The sequence below is a fragment of the Giraffa tippelskirchi genome, chromosome 13 (genome assembly GCF_054371585.1).
Source record: "Giraffa tippelskirchi isolate mGirTip1 chromosome 13, T2T-mGirTip1v1.2.pri, whole genome shotgun sequence".
Lineage (NCBI taxonomy): Eukaryota > Metazoa > Chordata > Mammalia > Artiodactyla > Giraffidae > Giraffa > Giraffa tippelskirchi.
This window is the reverse complement of record NC_137287.1, coordinates 60,918,552-60,938,426: the sequence shown is the minus strand read 5'-3', so window position 1 is coordinate 60,938,426 and position 19,875 is coordinate 60,918,552. Positions and strand designations below refer to the sequence as shown.

The following is a 19,875-nucleotide window of genomic DNA, read 5'->3' as shown; positions in this document are numbered from 1 at the left end:
AAGCGAACAAGCCAGGCAATCCTAAAGGAAATCAACCCTGAATATTCATTGGAAGGACTGATAATGAAACTGAAGCTCCAATACTTTGGCCACCTGATGCTAAAAGCCAACTTCTTGGAAAAGACCTTAAGCTGGAAAAGATCGAGGGCAAGAGAAGGGGGTGAGAGAGGATGAGATGGTTGGATGGCATCACTGACTCAATGGACACAAGCTTGAGCAAACTCAGGGAGACAGTGAAGGACAGGGAGGCCGGGTGTGCTGTAGTCCATGGGGTCACAAAGAGTCGGACAGGACTTGGCGACTGAACATACATTTTTTAAAGGAAAGTGGAAAGTGTTAGTCGTTCAGTCGTGTCCAATTCTTTGCGATCCCATGGATTGTAGCCCGCCAGGCTGCTCTTTCCATGAAATTTCCCAGGCAAGAATACTGGAGTGTGTTGCCATTCCCTTCTCCCGGGGATCTTCCCGAACCAAGGATTGAACTCGCGTCTCCTACGTCTCCTGCATTTGCAGGTGGAGTCTTTACCGCTGTGCCAAAGAGTCGATACATTTTTTAAAGGCCTGCACAAGAAAGAAGAAAAAGCACAAAGTATTCTATCATATTAAGAAAAAGAAACCCAATTATGCGTGGAGAAAATGAAGATTTTTTTTTCTCTTCGAGGAATATTTTAATTGTTCACTAGCACACCCAGGGAGAGCATGATCAAGTGGAAATGATCAGCTGGCCTGGTCAAAGCTCTCCATTGGGTAACGTTTGCAATGTTCCCTATTGCGAAGAGTTGGAATCGGGACCTGTTACAAATGACCTATGAAAAAGCTCCTCGATTCCTAGATTATAAATCTTTGTAATTAGAGACAGAAAATCTCCTTTGAGTTTACTATCAATTCCTTGGCCTCGGTTACTAGACCCCAACTCATCAGTTAGCAGTTATTTACTACATCAAGCACCCCATGAGAAAAGCCAGCAAAAGTCCTTTTTTAGTTTATGACTGACACAGAACATTACAGGAACAGGATCACCAGGAAACAAAGAAAGGAAATGTCAGGTGACAGCAAGTCTTGTTTCAGTTATAATTACACTGCATTCAATAGTTCATTGTTTCATGCTATTTTGTGCAAAATGGGTTTGGTTTGATTCAGTTTGGTTCAGTTCTGATGACTCCTGGCTGTCCCTCCTGCTCCATGGATGTTCACAGTGACGACACTGGAGCCACTGTGTTTATCATTAGGAACCTGGTTCCAAATAATTGGACTTTGCTTGCTGACAATCTGTTTAAGCAAACGTGATGCAAACAGATGAGGAAGGGCCAAGGCACAAGGAAACTTCTGAGATTGGTAATTTCCATGCATTCCCAGCAATGATTATCTCATTTCAGCACAAGGTGGACGAGGATGAATGCACTCAAGGCAGGCTGGGGAGACAGCTTTGCTTTTTTGCCTGAGTGGTGGTGGTGGTTTAGTTGCTAAGTCATGTCCTACTCTTGCGACCCCATGGACTGTAGCCTGCCAGGCTCTTCTGTCCATGGGATTCTCCAGGCAAGAATACTGGAGTGGGTTGCCATGCCCTTGCCTGAATGGGTCCCTAATATATACTACATCCTCTTGAAAAAAAAGTATCAGCAGCTCATCATCAAATTGCGATGGTCTTGCCACTAATGGCCAGAGCAAGAATACTGATGTGAATGTAAACTTCATACATCTTCTACTTCCTGTTCTATTTGCCAAGGAGAAGCTTGACACTGAGGGTCCTTTAAGCCTGTGCTCTAATTGTTTGATCCCGAATAATCTCAGAATTCTTAACACCTCAGTCTCCAAAAGTAATGGAAATGAAGGGAGGAAGCTTGGAATTATAACGTGGAAAGATGGAAGGGGTCCACAAAAGTAATGTACAAAAATGGTCCCTAGCAGAAAATACAGGAGAATGTCTGCCACCTCTATACCCTCAAGGCCATGAGGACCCTCTTCCTGTAAACTCTTCTAAGTCCTGTATAAACCACAACAGGACTTCAGACCTCTTCGTTTGTAATAAACTATTATCATGCAAATTAGCAAGCTGCATTTTCTAACCAGAATGTCTACCACGCTGAATGGGGAGCCCAATCAATTTCAGATCACAAACTGTTAGAGCAGTGTGTGTGTGTGTGTGTGTGTGTGTGTATGTGTGTGTGTGTGTGTGTGTGTGTGTGTGTGTGTATTAAGTCACTTCAGTCATGTCCAACTCTTTGTAACCCTATGGACAGTAGCCTGCCAGATTCCTCTGTCCTTGGGATTACCAAGGCAAGAATACTGGAGTGGGTTGCCATGCCCTCCTCCAGGGGATCTTCCCATCCCACCGACCAAACCTGCATCTCTCATGTCTCCTGCATTGGCAGGCAGGTTCTTTACCACCAGTGCCACCTGGGAAGCCCCAGATGAGCCATACACATCATCAAGTTCAATCCCCTTGCTTCCCAGAAAAGGAACTGAGGTCAAGAAAGACTGAGCAATTGGCCCAAGGCCCAGGCATTTCCAACACTGGGGTGATAATTCAGTCTAGTGCTTTCCTCAAACAGGATACTCATATTCACCTGGGAGGTAAGGCGGCTCAAGGTTCCTCATACATAGCTCAAAGGGAGGAAGCAGCGTAACTGCACTCCTTGTGCTGATGCCAACAGCCTCTCAGTTCATTACAGAGAAGTGTTCAGGGAAGCATGGCCTCTGGAGCCAGACAGACCTTGACTCGAATCCCTATACCAGCACCAATCAGCTGTGCAAGTCTGGAGCAGTAACTGACGCCACTCTGAGCCTCAGTTTCCCCACACAGAGAACAACGATGTGAATCCCTTCCTTAGAATGGCAATAAGCATTACATGCTTATGAATATTATAAGGCACATTACCCAGCTCAATATATCATGACCAGTTGGATAAACATGTTTTTCATGAGCATGTAAGAGGAAAAAAAAACAGGCTTCCCAGGTGGCTCAGTGGTAAAGAATCCGCCTGCCAATGCAGGAGACACAGATTCAATCCCTGGGTCAGAAAGACCCCATGGAGAAGGAAATGGCAACCCATTCCAGTATTCTTGCCTGGGAAATCCCAAGGACAGAGGAGCCTGGCAGGCTACAGTTCACCAAGTCACAAAGAGTCAGACCTGACTTAGTGACTAAAGAAAAGAGAAAAAAATCACATTCAAGTTGTTTCCATTTCTAAAGACTTACCTCCAGGCAGCAAATGACAATGGATCTCCCTTCATCTCAGTGTAAGACAGAGGGAAAGAATCTTATCTATTTTCATCTACTCTTAATTATATTCATCCTGAAAGGCTCATGAGAATCTAACCCTAGAGAAAAAAATTTTAAACATACATTAATTTAAGAACTTTCTTCTATTTGCTTCAAAAATGGCCTCTCTAAATCCACAATGATGAGCAAAATTCATAAGTGACCTCGGTCCACTGCATAAAGCAATACCCAGCTCCATGGGTTCACCTCTAATGGTCTTAGGAAACAGACCCACAGATCCATTAATACATACTCATGAACACTGGCCATCTACAGCATTTCATATCATCTGAATCAAACTATGACAAATATAAATTGTGCAATCTGGAAATAAAAACTCATAGGAAGGGTGACCCTTTGCCCTGGTCTGCCCAAGACAGGCCCAGTAAGATGACTACTCAGGTTCCCTTCCACTCAGAAAACGTATCCCAACTGGGACAACATGTGTGCTCAGTCGCTCAGTCATGTCCGACTCTTTGTGACCCCATGGACTGTAGCCTGCCAGGCTCCTGTGGCCATGAGATTTTACAGGCAAGAATATTGGAGTGGGTTGCCATATCCTTCTCCAGGGTATCTTCCCGATCCAGGGATCAAATCCATGTCTCTTGTGTCTCCTGCATTGGCAGGTGGATTCTTTACCACTAGAACCACCTAGGAAGCCCTTGGAATAACTTAATACATGATAATTACACATATGATCAGTATGCGTTAAATACTTATAGGTATGAAGACATGTAAACGAAGAGTGACCCAAGTGTGGCACCTTTGCTGGGTAAGTTACCTATCATCTCTGAGGATTCATTTTTCTCATATCTAAAAAATGGGAAGCACAGTACCTATTTTAGCAAGGTTATTTTAAACATCAGAGACATGTCCTGCAGAGTTCCTGGGACATTTGTGTCCTATAAATGCAGTTATGTGGTGATAATGAAGATAAGAATTTCATCAATTTAGTTCTCCAGAACTGCTTCCTTATGCATGACAACTAACATCCATGCATCATTTTACCTTTGACAAGGTGCTTTCTGATAACATCATGATGTGTGATCAATAAAATCAGGAAGTAAGACGTCCCTGACAGTCCAGTGGTTAAGACCCGGAGCTTCCACTTCAGGGTTTGGCCCCTGGCTGGGGAACTAAGATCCCACATGCCATGTAGCATGGCCAAAAATAAATAAATAAATGCATGAACATTTTTAAATAATAAAAATAAAATCATGAGGTAAATTGAGATCATGTGAGTCTCTTCCAACTTTAACCTCCTATGATTCTATTTCTCCAAGTCTTATTGGCTAGGAATATACCATACTTTCCAGAGAAGACAGCAACAATCATTGAAAATATCACATCTCTAGTCTAGAGATTCTATTGCCACCTCTCCAGCAAGTCGCCTGACTTTTCTCAGATTTCCTACATGCAGAATGAATATACTTATTACTTTAGAATGAGAAGTGTGATGTGCCCACAAAGGCATTTCATTCTGAAGGTGATTTGTATACTTATCACTAAAGTAATTTTCTAGCAAGCAGGTGCTGGCATGTGATAGATAAGTGTTGGATTTTATCATTATTGTCATTATTATAATAACTGTAGTTACGTGTAAGGACTTTTGAGCCAGACAGGCTAGATAGCTCCTCTACTGATTAGCTATGTTACCTTGGACCAGTTATTGCACTTAATTTCCCCCAAAAGGTATCATCATCTGTAAAATGCAAATAATACTACCCACCTAGTAATACTACCTATGTAATAATACTACTTACCTAACAGGGTTGCTGCAAGGATTAAATAGATTAATAAATGTATGGTAGTTAGAACAATGCTTGGCACATAAAGCATTCAGTAACTGTTGTTTTATTTTCACTGTTAATACCATCATTGTTATCTCTAACGTGTACTATTAAGTAAAAACAAAAAACAAGTGCCAAACAAATAGCACGCTACTGCTTATTTTTTTAAAAAGGGGATGTAAGACTTGTGGGACAGGCCAAGATGACATAAGCTCACAAAAGGCTCTCTCTCCCACTGATTACAAGTAAAATCTCTGCACAGGACACAAAATCAACTTCTTGAGGCCTCTGAAGAGTAAACAGTATCAGACAGACTGAGAAGGAAGTTAAAAATTGAAGAAACACACATTGGCAAGTTTCCTGGATTAAATTTTCCTCCATTATCTCTTGGCTTTGACTCAAATGTGGGTCCAATCAAAGAAATGCACAGTGGGAGAAGATAACAAAAACTCCAAGAAAAACTCCTTTCTGGGGAGACAACTAGGAGAAAGAGCCTCTTTAAAAAAACAGAGTGGAATGGGATATTCCCGCTATCTTTTTGTCTTTTTTCCCTCCCTGCCCTGATCTAAGGTTGGACCTCATCAGGACACTGATCTGCTGCTGCGCATCATGAGACCCTAGAAGCCCAGGAAATAACCCATCTCTCTGGCCAGAGGAACTGGGAAAGGCAGGCCCCGTGGTCTTACGAGTGCAAGAGGATACTGGTTATTTTTCTCTCGCTACTTTGCTCTGAGGGCAGCCCCCGCTGTACAGAGCTGCACAATAGCATGTCTTGGGTGAGAGAGGAAAACTCCAAGACACATCCAACTTTCTGACCCAAGAACTGAGAAGAAAGACTGCTGAGAGTGAAAGTGAGGAAAATCCTAGAGAGGGGAGGGTTGGGGAAGGAGACCGTGTAAATCTATATATGGATCAATACAAGTTTCAGACTATCCACAAGACACACACGAGTGAAATACACCCAGAGAAGCAATGGCTTTGAGGACGTGCATGGTGGTCCAGTAGTTAAGAATCTACCGGCTATGAAATCTGCATTATAATGGATAGAACACCAAATACAAGCAGTAGAAATGGGTGCTGGGTATGCGCATGCTCAGTCGCCCAGACATGTCCAATTTTTTGCAACCCTATGGACTGTAGCCCCCCAGGTGCCTCTGTCCATGGAATTCTCCAGGCAAGAATACTGGAATGAGCAGCCATTCTCTTCTCCAGAGGATTGTCCGGACCCAGGGATCAAACCTACATCTCCTGCACTGGCAGGTGGCTTCTTCACCGCCAACTAGGAAGCCCCAGGCACTGAGAGACCCTCTCGCTAATCGGCCAACCAGCGACATCTCCCTCTTGCCTCATGAGAGCAGACTGATGAGACAACTGTTATTAGTATTGGCATTCATGAGACCTTAATGTTTCCACACTGCTCTCCAGCTTCAAAGCACTTTCAGAGTCATTATGTCATTACTTCATCACAACAACTCAGGGAAAGTCAGGTCTCTCCCAGACAGCACAAATGACAAGGGCCTGGGTGCAGAGGGCATCATTTAGGATGCTCTTAGGATCAAGCATGGCCCACCACCACCACCAAGCAGACCATGAGACAAACAAATGCTTGATCTGAGCACAGAAGACCAGTGCAGATACACAACACATCATCACTTGGGCTTTCACTACTTTGAGTTTTCGCTTTAAGCAAAGGTTAAGGAGGGAATTCCCTGGCTGTCCAGTGGTCAGGGGTCTGCGCTTTCACTGCCGAGGGCACGAATTCAATCCCTGGTTGGGGAACTAAGATCCTGCAGGCCAAGAATCCACCTGCAACGCAGGAGATGTGGGTTTGATCCCTGGGTCAGGAAGATCCCCTGGAGAAGGCAATGGCTACCCATTCCAGTATTCTTGCCTGGAGAATTGCATGGACAGAGGAGCCTGCTGGGCTACAGTCTATGGGGTTGCAAAGAGTCAGACATGACGTAGCAATTAACACTTTCCTTTCCAGGAAGAAGACGTTGGACAGGCAGAAAATTGAGAGGTCTGTCAAAAAAACCGGCAAAACATCTGTCCAGGCAGCTGCAGCCAGAAACACATGACCGGGAACACTGCCTTCAAGGAGCCCCATCAGAACCTCCTCTTCTGGGGCTGGGTTGGGCAAGAAAGCCAAGCCTCTGCCAATCATAGTGGGGCAACAAGACAACCCTGGCTGAATTCTCTGACATCTGTGCTCTTGATTCTGTTCAGGAGAAGAAAACATAGTCAGCCCTCTGTAACATAAGGCTCTGCATCCTCAGATTCAAACAACCACAGATGGAAAATATTCAGGAGAAAAAAATTCCAGGCAGATCCAGGAACTTGCATTTGCCGTGCACCAGCACCTATTTACACAGCATTTACAATGTCTGCTGAGTACCCTAGAGGTGATTTAAAGTGGATGGGAAGATTGTGTAGGTCATACGCAAACATGACGCTGTTTTATATGAAGGGCTTGAGCATCTGTGAATATCCAATATCCGTGGGGTCCTGGAACCAGCCCCCCGAGGATACCCAGGGACAATGGTAACTGAAGCAAAGTTAAACAAAGCCTGTTAGTGTTGGTCCTTCTATTACGGGAACTGTCAACAACAGCCCTGCGGCAGTTTGCTTGTTTTTCCCCCTCGTGCTCTTTGGACAGACTGAAATCACCTGGATCAGGACACATTTTTTCCCTTGGACATAAGCGAACACCCCTATGAGTTTTAGTGAGCTTTATGAGCACAACCTTTCTCCTGGGTTTAACAAAACACGCAGATGCTCTCATGCCTGCTTTCAGGCTCAAAGACATGGAGAAAGCAACTGGAAACAAATAAAACACAATGGTGGCAGCCAGGAAGTCTAAATCCCAGAGGCCAAAAGGAAGCCCTATCTATTAAAATGAGTCATTCTATACTTAATTACAGCTCCAGGAAAGAGCCTTGAATCTCCCAGCAGGTGCGGGGAAAAAAAAAGTGGGCTTTTGGAAACGTCAAGGTGATCTGAATCCAGAGGCAGCTGAATGCAGGGCCTTCTGGAGCCTTGATGGAGCCCACGTGAGTACCTCTGCTGGAAAGGGTTTTATACATATTTATTATGAGTCAACACATTCTGATACCTATTCGTACCCTCCAGCCACATGCCATGGGTTTAGACAGTTATAATCCACTGGGCATCTTAATACAGCAAAATATGCCAGCTTCCTCAAGCATGTGCTTCATTCTCTTTACCCCTGTGCTTTCACATACATGCGTGACTTCATGTCATTCATTCCAGCAGCTCAGTGAGGAACACGGGGTAGGGACCATTATCCTGATTTCAGATGAAGACACAGAAGAACAAAACCTACACTTTGAGCCTGTGAATACATGGGGCTTCTACCCACATGGTTCAGACCTGCTGTTCCTGCTGCTGTCTTGGTGAGAAATCAGAGATGGTCCATTCTTAGGTTCTGTGTAGTGGAAACAAATCCCTATGCCCATCGAGGTACGAGCATCCTTCTGTGTGGTCGCAGGATTCTTTGTACTGACGCCCAGTGGAATTACCAAAAAGGTTGATTTTTTCAAATACCAATGTCTGGGCACCATCCAGAGATTCTGATTCAGCTGGACTGGAATAGGGCCTGGGTATGTGCATATTTCTTCAAAATTTCCCCAGGAGATTATAATCTGTAGCCACTGGTGGAAACCATCAGCCAGTAACCTCTTTGTTCGGTCACTAAGCCGTGTCCAATTCTTTGCGACCCTATGGACTGCAGCACATCAGGCTTCCCTGTCCTTCACTATCTCCCAGAGTTTGCTCAAACTCATGTCCATTGAGCTGGTGATGCCATCCAACCATCTCATCCTCTGTCACCCCCTTCTCCTCCTGCTTTCAATCTTTCCCAGTATCAGGGTCTTTTCCAATGAGTTGGGTCTTCGCATCAGGTGGCTGAAGTATGACCTTTAGCTACCAGGTCATAAACATCTTAGTTGACGAGAGCAGTGGAGTGAGAATCCATAAAGGCTGAGGATTGGAGATGTCTGATTCTATAACCTAGATTCTCTACCACCTACAGCGTACTGAAGTGGGTCGACGGGGCAGGTACTAATGAAGAAAAACTCGAGCCTCTTTGTAACAAAGCAGGCCATCAACTGCACATTTAAGCCATGCACACAGTATAACTGCTGAGAGAATGAAAGTGAAGGTCAAAACACCCTGCTTCAGAATCCAGTCTTTTGCAAAACCTAACAGCCTAATCCTTTCCCTACCTCGGGCTCCATTTCTCATTAGACAGCAGAGACCGCCTTTAAGGAATGAGAAATCTAGTGTGTACACAGCGCTGCTGAATTAAGGCTTCTCGAAGCTTGTCGGCACTGCCTTTCTGCATTCATCTGCATTCATTTCCACTGTCTTCCTGCAGAATGGATGCATGCACAGGCAACCGCAAAATGCTAAGCTTGTACATCTGCACCCCTCTGCAGTCTGCCGAAGGCCCTCCTCTGATTCACTCAGCGATGGCCAGAATGAAATTACATGTCATCGGTGACTCGGGGGAAGGACTGAATTACTGGGTGGTCCCGAGGCTGTGCTGGCAGCTGGCCCAGAAACCAGGACCACCCTCCTCTCGGCAAATGGTCTGATTCCACTTCACCCATGTGCAGCCACCTTAGTGAAAATACATTCAATTCTCAGCTGTGTGTCTCGACGCAGGAGCGCTTTTGTGATGGATAATAGGAAACAATTAAAGGAGATCTTAAGGCATCTTTGGAGAAGGCTTCAAAAGCTTCCCGAACCATCATGGACTGAGCAGTGTGGCTCTGAGTTTAGGCCAGCAGGACACACAGATGCTGAAGGCTAGGACTCGGTTTGTATTCAGATTTTTCTACACCCACAACACGATCTCTGTTCGAAGTCTAAGGGCATTTCCTCTCCGACAACAATGAAAGCAGACAGCAACACAGAATATATTCTTTTTGGTGACCCCAGTACCTAAATGGAAACATGCATCCAGCCAGTAGGCCTGGAAGGAGTCAGCAGAGAGAGCCAGGCCTGTGTGTGATTCACCTGGTGCCCTGTGCCTACTTCTGAATCACTGACTGACAAAGTCCTCTGTGAATGGAGGACAAACTCCGATGTATTAAGGGCAGCAGCAGGGATCCACCAAATACCTGTTTGGGGACAAGGACCACTGAGAAGTCACATTCTCAAACCTCAGAGTTCTGGAAGAAAAGTGTGCCTTCACCCCACCCATGTCAAAACACACAAATTCACACGTAAAAGGAAGGTGACGCTCCACATTCACCAGTGTCATAATAAAACCACACTGGTTTGGTCAAACACTGGTCTCTAATCGCTTTTCCTCCTAGAGGGGGATTCCAGATCAGGAAACGGCTGTGTATGTGCCAGGCATAGGGTAGTGACCAGTGTACTCACCAAGGGCAGGTGGAGCTGCTGGCCTGGGGCCCCTCTCGCTGGCAGCTGCTGCACAGAAAGACATGCAAGGAACCCAAGGAAGGCTCTTGCCAACCCTACAGTTTGGCAAAGGCTGCTTCCTCTTCTGAGATGCTTTCCGGCATCTCAGAAAATTTAATAAGATGTGAATGGTCACAACATCTATGCCCATACCCCCTCTCAAAGATGATCTCCTACTCCACCAGAATTGCCAACCCAGTCTTGGGCGGGGAGGCGGTTTTCCAGAACTGTTAATGTTGCTTACAAATTCATTTTCCTTTAATAAATACACAGGACATTGTGTGTATTGGCCAAGGACATTCCTGGTTTTATTATTTTGGTTTAAATGTACAGACTACATTAAGTAGGTTCCTTCTAGCTTTCTCCAGGTTGTATCCACTAAATACGGATCAAGATAAGGACCATTAGGGAGAGTGGGAGAAAGACAGATATTTTGTTTTTGTTTTCTTGATGTAACACGAAATTTACGATCTTAACCATTTTTAAGTGTGCATTTCAGAGGTAAGTGCAACCATCACCTCTGTCCATCTTCAGAAATTGTTTTATTTTCCCAAACAGAAACTCTGACCCCACTGAACAGTAAGAGTCCATTCCCTACCCCGCCCCCCATCCTCAGAGCCTGGCTGACACCATCCTACTTCTGTCTCTACAAATCTGATGACTCTAGGGACTTCATATAAGTGGAATCAAGCAGCGTTTGTCCTATTGAGACTGGTTTCTTTCACACAGCATAATGTCCCCCAGTTCATTCATGCTGTAGCCTGTGTCAGGATTCCCCTCCTTTTTAAAGGCTGAATAGTATTCCAGTGTACCGATACACATTGCATCTTGTCTATCCATTCATCTGTCCATGGACTTCGGGGTTGCTTCCACCTTTTGGCTGTTGCAAATAAAAACATCTTTACTTTTAGAAGGATTAGTCTAAGGCACCAAAGAGATACACACAGGGAAAAAGCACAGAGTTGAAAGTCAGGATTTCTTGATGAGGGCAAGCAGCCAACATGGAGATTGTAATATGAGAACATCATCCCAGAGCTGTTTCTCAGGATGTCACAGGATGCCAGTTAAAAGGTCTTGACCCCATCAAGGCCCACAGAATCAGACAAGCTGGAACAGGACTCCGGGTTCTGCATTTTGCAAGCTGCCCAGGAAATCAGACAGACCCAGGGAACACAGGAGACTGTATACAGAGAAGAGGGGGCAGCTCATTCTAGAACACAATCTTCAGAAGCACCTATGTTAACACAAAGGAAAGATCAAAATGAGCCACGACTAGAGACAGGAAAGATAAATGAGTTATGTGCAGAGGCAGCAAGGGAATCGATAGAAATAAATAAAAGAATCAGAAAGAGCAATAAGGGCCAGCTGAGAGGAAACAGCCTGAGTCGAGGGGGACCTGGTTGGTGGATTTCTAGAAACTGAACTCTCAGGGAGCCAGGAGCCCACACACAGTGCCTTGTGCCAATCTGCAAAAGCTGCGCTTCCTCTGGGTGCCCCCTTGACCAGCAGCCTACAGAAACTGGAGCAGCTGCGAGGCTTAAATCAATCTCCTCGAGCTCCCCATTATTCCTGGAAAAAGAACAATAGGATTTTCTGGTGTCAGCAGCAAATCATTCTCTTGGTGAAAACCAGAAGTTGAGATTCCCTCCTGTTCACAATATGTTTCATCTTGGTGAACTTAAGCCTTCCCCCAACTGAGGAACAGAAATTAAAGAGACAGACAATACCTTGTTGTGGCCGGGCAGTCCTCATTTCTCAGGACGGAATCCTCAAAGCCATCAACGACAGGAGGCAGACATCATCTGAGCTGCCACAGGAAACCTTATGTCCACTGCATCAGGGTTTCCAGGGTTTTCTTAGCCTCTTGGTTTTCTCCACGGTGTCTATCAGCTTGAGGGACATAGACTGTGCACACTACCCAGTGGAACCCACTCCAGTATTCTTGCCTGGAGAATCCCACGGACAGAGGAGCCTTGCAGGCTACAGTCTATGGAGCCACAAGAGTCGGACACAACTCAGCACTAAACCACCACCACCCACTGAAACAAAGAATCACGAGGAAACGGAGCTGCCAGAAAAACCCAAGTTGCAGTCTCACTCCAGACAGCAAAGTATATTCAAACAATAGCTCTAAGGCTTTCAATGCATTCAAAAATTCATCCTCACCTACCCTTAAAAACTGTGTTTCTTTTGAAACATTTTGTTTTTCACAAATAACACAAGCAATGTCTTTAGGATCACATGACTGAGTCAGGTTGGTATGGTGGGAAGACATGTTTTTTTCCTTGTGTACTTCTGTGGTTTGTTTTTGTTTGGTTGGTTGTGGGAAGAACACTTAACATGAAATCCAGTCTCTTAACATGTTTTAAAGGGCATCATACAGTGTTGTTAACTACAGATGCAGTGCTATATAACCAACCTCTAGAACTTATTCATCTTAAAAAACTGAAATTTCATACCCATTGAAAAGTAATTACCCATCCCTCTCCCTCCAGCCGCCGGCCACCACCATTCTACCCTCTACTTCCATGAGTTTGACTATTTTAGATTCCTCTCTCTATATAAATGGAAACCCACTCCAGTATTCTTGTCTGGAGAATTCCAAGGACAGAGGAGCCTGGCGGGCCCATGGGGTTGCAGAGTCGGACACGACTGAGTGACTAACACTTTCACTTTCATATATAAGTGGAATCACACAGTATTTATCCTTCCACGAATGGTATATTTTACTTCACATAATATCCTCTAGGTTCATCCATGTTGTGGCAAATAGTAGAACTTCCTTCCTTTTTAAGGCTGAGTAATATTCCACTGTTCAGGGGGTTCTCAAGGCAAGAACACTGCAATGGTTTGCCATTCCCTTGGTGATGGACAGGGAAGCCTGGCGTGTCGCAGTCCATGGGGTTGCAAAGAGTCAGACATGACTGAGCAACTGAACTGAACTGAATATTCCACTGTGGGTGTATACCACATTTTCTTTATCCACTCATTTGTCAATGGACATTTGGATTGTTTCCATATCGTGGCTGTCGTGAATAATGCTGCAGTGAATGTGGGTGAGCAATAGATCTGGGAGATCCTGATTTTAATTTGTTTGCTATCCTTAAAAATTTTAATGAGGTGCTCAGCACTGTATCAAACAACCAATAAATTGTTTCCTCTATTAATTAGTGCAGTTCATTGGAAAAATGTTCCCAGTTCTCCCTTTCTATGGGGAATATTAAGACTTCTCCTGCTTCCTTTCATTAATTCCACAAACATTTATTGAGCTGTGCTGGGAGCTAAGGAGGGCTTACCAGGTGGCACTGGTGGTAAAGAACCCGACTGCCAATGCGGGAGATGCAGGTTCGATCCCTGGTCAGGAAGATCCCCTGGAGGAGGGCATGACAACACACTCTAGTGTTCTTGCCTGGAGAATCTCATGGACAGAGAAGCCTGGCAGGCTATGGTCCATAGCGTCACAAAGAGTCACACACAACTGAAGTGACTTAGCCTGCAGGAATACAGGAGCTAAGGGCACAAGGTAACCGGAAGCAGCAAGGTCCCCACCCTTGGGCCTGTGCCCGCTAGTACCCAGTGCTGGATGAGCAGGAAAGAGAAGGCCAGGGTCCTTTCATTCACTCCTTTACAGTGTGTAGAGAATCTTAAACATCCCAAGCACTGGCTCATACAGTCTTTTCTGATCCTCACAAAAGACCCAGGAAGCTGGCTGTGTGCATGCTCAGTCACTTCAGTCATGTCCAGCTCTGCAAGAATACTAGAGTGGGTTTCCATGCCCTTCTCCGGGGGATCTTCCTGAGCCAGACTAAACCATGTCTCCTGCACAGCAGGTAGATTCTTTACAGCTAAACCACCGGGGAAGTCCCAGGAAGCTGACTAGACAGGCATAATATACCCATGGCACAGATGAGAAAATAAAGGCTTGGGAAGTTAAGTGACTGGCCAGCTCTCACACATTTGGCATGTATAGAGCCTGGAATCCGCCCAGATCCCCCTTGCTTCTAGTCTATAACTCTCATACAAAAGATGAATGGGGTGCCCCTTATTTGGGGGGAAATGGTACATTCTCATATACCTGTGATGTGATGGGGGCAGGAAAGGTTGGGAGGAGGACGAGGAGGAAGGCAGCTGTCCAAACCATCTATCAGAGCAGCCCTCCTCTGCTCTACCCTGGTTAGTATGTGGTACATGCCCGAGCTTGCGCTGGCCTTGATAAAGAACAAACAGCAATAAAGCCTCAAAGCACAGAAGAGCCCCAATCTTGCCGAGAGAAGCATAATTAAATTCTCGTGAAACAGACTCTGATGCTGCCCCATTTGTTTTCATTATTATTTATTCTTGGTTGCACAACCGAGCTGAAAAAGCATGGAAAAAAAGACAGACCCTGCTTGTGAAGGAACTTCAGCTGTTCCTGTGGCTGAGGGAAAGTTCCCTCCAGAAAGTAAAGACCAATCTTCCTAATATCGTAACATGTGGAAGCTTTGGTTTCACCTTTGAGAAATCTCTACATCACAGTTTTATTGCCTTTGAAATTACAGAGCCGGCCTTACGATGACCTCTGCCTTCCTATCCCATGCTGGATTTTGCGGAAGAATGTTCATTCCTCTGGGACCTTGAGAAAAAAGAGGTCCAGAAGTGCTTTACCTGCAATCAGTTCAGTTCTTGAAGGCTCTTGGAGGTCTCCCACCCTCGTGTCCAGAGGGAGGCCAGGCAGGTCCTGCCATCAAGCCCACACTCCCTCCACTAACACTTCACACTCTCTCACTGCTTTCACACCAGTCAAGGTAGGATGGGGTAACAATGATCAAAGAACACCTCAAAAATAAAGAGCAAGCCAGAAAAAAAAAACAACCAAGAACAAAGAACACAAAGACTAAGAAACAAGGAGACGATGGTTCATGACTGATCTGTCGGAAGCAGGAAGAAGTGAGAGTCCAGGCTCAGCGCGTTACTCTGTTGCCATCAACTACTGACGTTCCCCAACTAGTGAGGCTTCAGCCCTGCCTTCCGCTGAGAGATGCAGGCCACACCTCGGGAGAGGGTAAGAGAGGACATGGATGCAGAGTGGGGGCAACCTGGGAGAGCAGCCACCTCCTGGGAGGGGGCAGAAGAAGACAGTGGAGGGTCTCTGATAGGACACGTTCCCACAGGCTCACAAACCTGGCCTCACCAGATCTGGTTAATGGGCTCCTGATCCGAGTACCATGCTCCAGCGAACGCAGGAAAGCAGGACACCAACGGGGTACTTTGTAATCAAAGCCAGCCAGGTGCTCTCAGACAGGAAGTGCAAGTCTTCTTGAGAAATACTGACTGTCCTGAGGCCAGGGTTTTGCCTGCTTAGGAACCTGGACTTTTAAACTCTGCACCTTTCACATCACTGCAAAGCAAGACTCCGAGAGAAACCTCTAGTATGATCTTCCATCCTCCAGACCATCCTGCAGGAGCCGCAGACTTAGCTCAGAAGGACGGGCCCCAAAACAGAGCAAAGACTGTTCGGTTAGGAAACACAAAAATATCTGAATAAGTCATTCCTGTCAGTTAATCCCCCATCAGATGCATTTATTTATAAGTGTAGATTCAGTCCAGCGCTGTGAGGGGAGGCCTGATGTGAATGTTCTGTCTCGTGGTAAGATCTCTGCTTCCAAGCGTTGCCCCTGCTCCCCACCAGCCTGCTCCTGCCATCACCTCTTCTCTCCCTTCTGCCAGGGAGATGTCCTCCCATCACTTATTAAAAGCAGCCCCGGCAGCCAGACGGCTGTGACACACACCACCCAGAGGGACCTGCCGCCAGGCTGGAGCCTGGATCCCAGGAGTTGTTTTTGGTTCACACATCTCATTGAATGTATTTAAATACATTATATATGGCCACCTGGCTTCACAGGCAAAGGGAGAAGCAAGTGCTCTTCCCAAAAGCCCAGCAGCGTGCGCACGCAGACACACATTCACACATACACATGTACACACATTTGCAAACATATACATATACATGCACATGTACACACACATGCATATATAGATAAACACATACACAAAATGTGCATATATGTACACACATAACCACACATATACGTACATATACTCATGCATGCATACACACACCACACCACCCACACATACACACATACAAACATGTACACATGAGTGCGCACACACGCCAATATACCTCCCTCCCCCTCCCTCTCCAGGGGCTGAATCCTACTGTGATTGAAGTTCCCAGTCAGTCCAGCCTGCCCTGATCTCTCCCCTGTGACTTGTGCTCAGTAGGTCCCTCCCCGACCCTGGGCTGGTCCTCAGCATCATCACACGCTGCCCCTCAGTACACCCCAGGGTTTCTCAGTGTCAGCATGGCTGATGTTGGTTGGATCACTCTTTGTCCTGGGGGCCGTCCTGTGTGTGGTTTAGCAGCAACCCTGGTGTCTACTCACTAGACGGTAGCAGCACACACACACCCTCCCCCAAGGTCTCCTGGGGCACAATCACCCCAACTGAGAATCACTAGTATATACAATCTCTTGTTTTTTGGTCCTGCCCCTCAGCATATGGGACCTCAGTTCCCTGACCAGGGATCAAACACACGACCCCTGCATTGGAAGCACAGAAGTCTAAACTACTGGACTACCAGGGAAGTTCCTATACTATCTCTTTAATGAAACCATTAGCTCCTGGAGAACAGGGTCCATGTTATTTCCCTTCTTATTTCCTCCCAGCAACTTGTGCATGGCTGTGCATACAACAGATACCATGGCGGTACCTGCTGGAATGAAGACATGACTAGGCACACAGCAGGAGAATGGTACAGAACAGCAATTAGCACAGGGCAACCTGTGTCCCCAGATAAACCCAGGCTTGGGCACATGTAAAATCTCCCGTGTTCCTTACTATGTAACACACAAGAATCAGATTTCCTGAATCACTCCACTCCTTAGTGAATTTTAGCCAGTAGGTAGTGCTTTGAATATAACAGGCACAATAAAAAAAAAAACCTGAAGAATGAATAAGGGCAGAACCCAGGCCATTGTTCACAGAGAAAACTATGAACCAAACTTCAAGGGAACTGCTATACCCATTAGGCTGGGACTCCCAGGTTTCCACTTCCCTTGCGTTTTCCTTCATTGCTGGGTAAGCAGAATGGCTTTGAGCTGAGAAACCGTGTACAATGGACAGAAGGATACATACAGTCTGGGGGTCAGGTGGGCACAGATGTGGATGATCAAGATGTCAATTCTGAGCCCAGACATCTCTGGCGAGGGATCTCTGGGACCCTCAGTTTCATTATCTGTAAAGGGAGAAATTAAACGACAACCACAGAAAGTTACTGAGAGGCTTCACTGAGGCAATTTACACGAAAGTGTTCACAGAGCGGGCATTTAATAACAGTACAATTTCCTCCTCTTCATGCTAACAAGAGAATTCAACAGTAATATTTTTCATCTCCCAAAACTGTGAGGTACAGAGTACAGCTGCACTGTATACTCTTAATTATACTGTATAGTTAAGAGTATAGCTCTTAACTTCATTGAGAAGAATTCACCAAGGATCCACACCTTGGTGTCTTCACCAAGAAAGCCTAACTAGATGACCGACTGGTAGAATGCCCCAAGCCACTTCTGACAGACCATTCTCTACACATGTCCACAGTCATGAGGTGACTGGTCTTTTCTGCCAAACAGGCTCATTAGAGATATAGTTCAGGTTCAGTTCAGGACCCCGATATAAAGCAAGTCACTAAAATTTTTTGACTTCCCAGTGCATATAAAAGTTATGTTCACACTATACTGTAGTCTATTAAGTGTGCAATAGCATTATATCTTTAAAATATGTATATACTTTAATTTTAAAATACTTCATTGCTAAAAATGCTAACCATCAGCTGAGTCTTCAAGGAGTCATAATCTTTTTGCAATAGTGACATCAAAGATCACTGATCACAGATCACCATCACAAACATACTAATCACAAAAAGGTTTGAAATATTGTGAGAATTGCCACAACGTGCCACAGAGACATGAAGTGAGCATATGCTGTTAGAAAAATGGCACCAATAGACTTGCTCCCAGCAGTGTTGCCACAAACCTTCAGTTTGGAAAAAAAAAACAAACAAACAATACCTAGGACATGTAAAAAATGAAGATCGTGGCATCCAATCCCATCCCTTCATACATGGCAAATAGATGGGGAAAAAAATGCAAACAGTGGCAGATTTTATTTTCTAGGGCTCACTGTGGATGGTGACTGAAGCCATGAAATTAAAAGACCCTTGCTCCTTGGAAGAAAAGCTGACACACCTAGACAGCATATTAAAAATCAGAGACATCACTCTGCCAACAAAAGTCTGTATAGTCCCTTGACTATGGTTTTTTCCAGTAGTCATGTAAAGATGTGAAAGTTGGGCCACAAACAAGGTTGAGTGCTGAAGAATTGATGTTTTCAAACTGTGATGCTGGAGAAGGCTCTTGAGAGTCCCTTGGACAGCAAGGAGATCAAATCAGTCAATCCTAAAGGAAATCAACCCTGAATACTCATTGGAAGGCCGGATGCTGAAGCTGAAGCTCCAATACTTTGACCACCTCCTGCGAAGAGCTGAGTCACTGGAAAAGACCCTAATACTGGGAAAGATTGAAGGCAGAAGAAGGGGACGACAGAGGATGAGATGTTTGGATGGCATCACCGACTCAACGGACATGAGTTTGAGAAAGCTCCAGGAGATAGTAAAAGACAAGGAAGCCTGGCATGCTGCAGTCCGTGGAGTTGGACATGACTTAGCAATTGAACAATAACAACAAAGTGAAATAAAGCAAAGTGTGATAAAACAAGGTCTGCTTGTACATCAAATACATCCTCAGTCACTAGAAAGGCAGGTCACAGCAAGGGCAGCGACAGCAGGGGCTCCTCCAGTTCCAGAGGAGAAAGACTCCCAGGCTGGCTGCCCGTCCCCACCAGAGGAGACACACCACTGATGGGAGACGCTAGGTCTCACCTGCCTCCATCCTCAGCGAGGGCTAAAGGTAGGTAGGCACACCTGGATAGGTGCACATAGTGAATGATTCTCCTGCAGGAGAGAAAGGAAGGAGTTACATGGCTTTCTTCTCCTCACCCCCTCTGCCCCCCTCCACCGTCCAGGCAGCCAAAACTACATCTTCTTTGGGCACTCTAGATTGGCCACAGTCTTACTAAATGACCCATGGAGGGTCCTTCTTTCTGTGATTGCTTTTCCTCAATAGACCATGGGCAATGTCAGTCTGTCCTGGCGCACCCAGGAAGGGTCCCAGAACTGTATAGAAGCCCTGGCAGAGGCACCCTGTTGTGCAGTGATGCTGCTAACACTCATCAGAGCCCCGTGGAAGAGCTTCCTCAAAGCCTAACCCCTAAAGGGGAG

At 45.5% G+C, this 19,875-nt stretch overlaps 1 protein-coding gene across 7 annotated transcripts in view; it reads right to left on the bottom strand.

The window, feature by feature from the left end:
- Positions 1–19,875, bottom strand: part of CAMK1D (calcium/calmodulin dependent protein kinase ID) — a 496,165-nt gene that overhangs the window by 279,381 nt on the left and 196,909 nt on the right. Inside the window, exon 3 of one of the 7 annotated variants that reach the window (XM_081554100.1) lies at positions 17,676–17,775. The exons of the other annotated variants lie outside the window; for them this stretch is intronic. Within the exon in view, the coding sequence (XP_081410226.1) occupies positions 17,676–17,775 (100 nt within the window). The remainder of the gene's footprint in view (positions 1–17,675; positions 17,776–19,875) is intronic. 7 annotated transcript variants of the gene reach the window in all.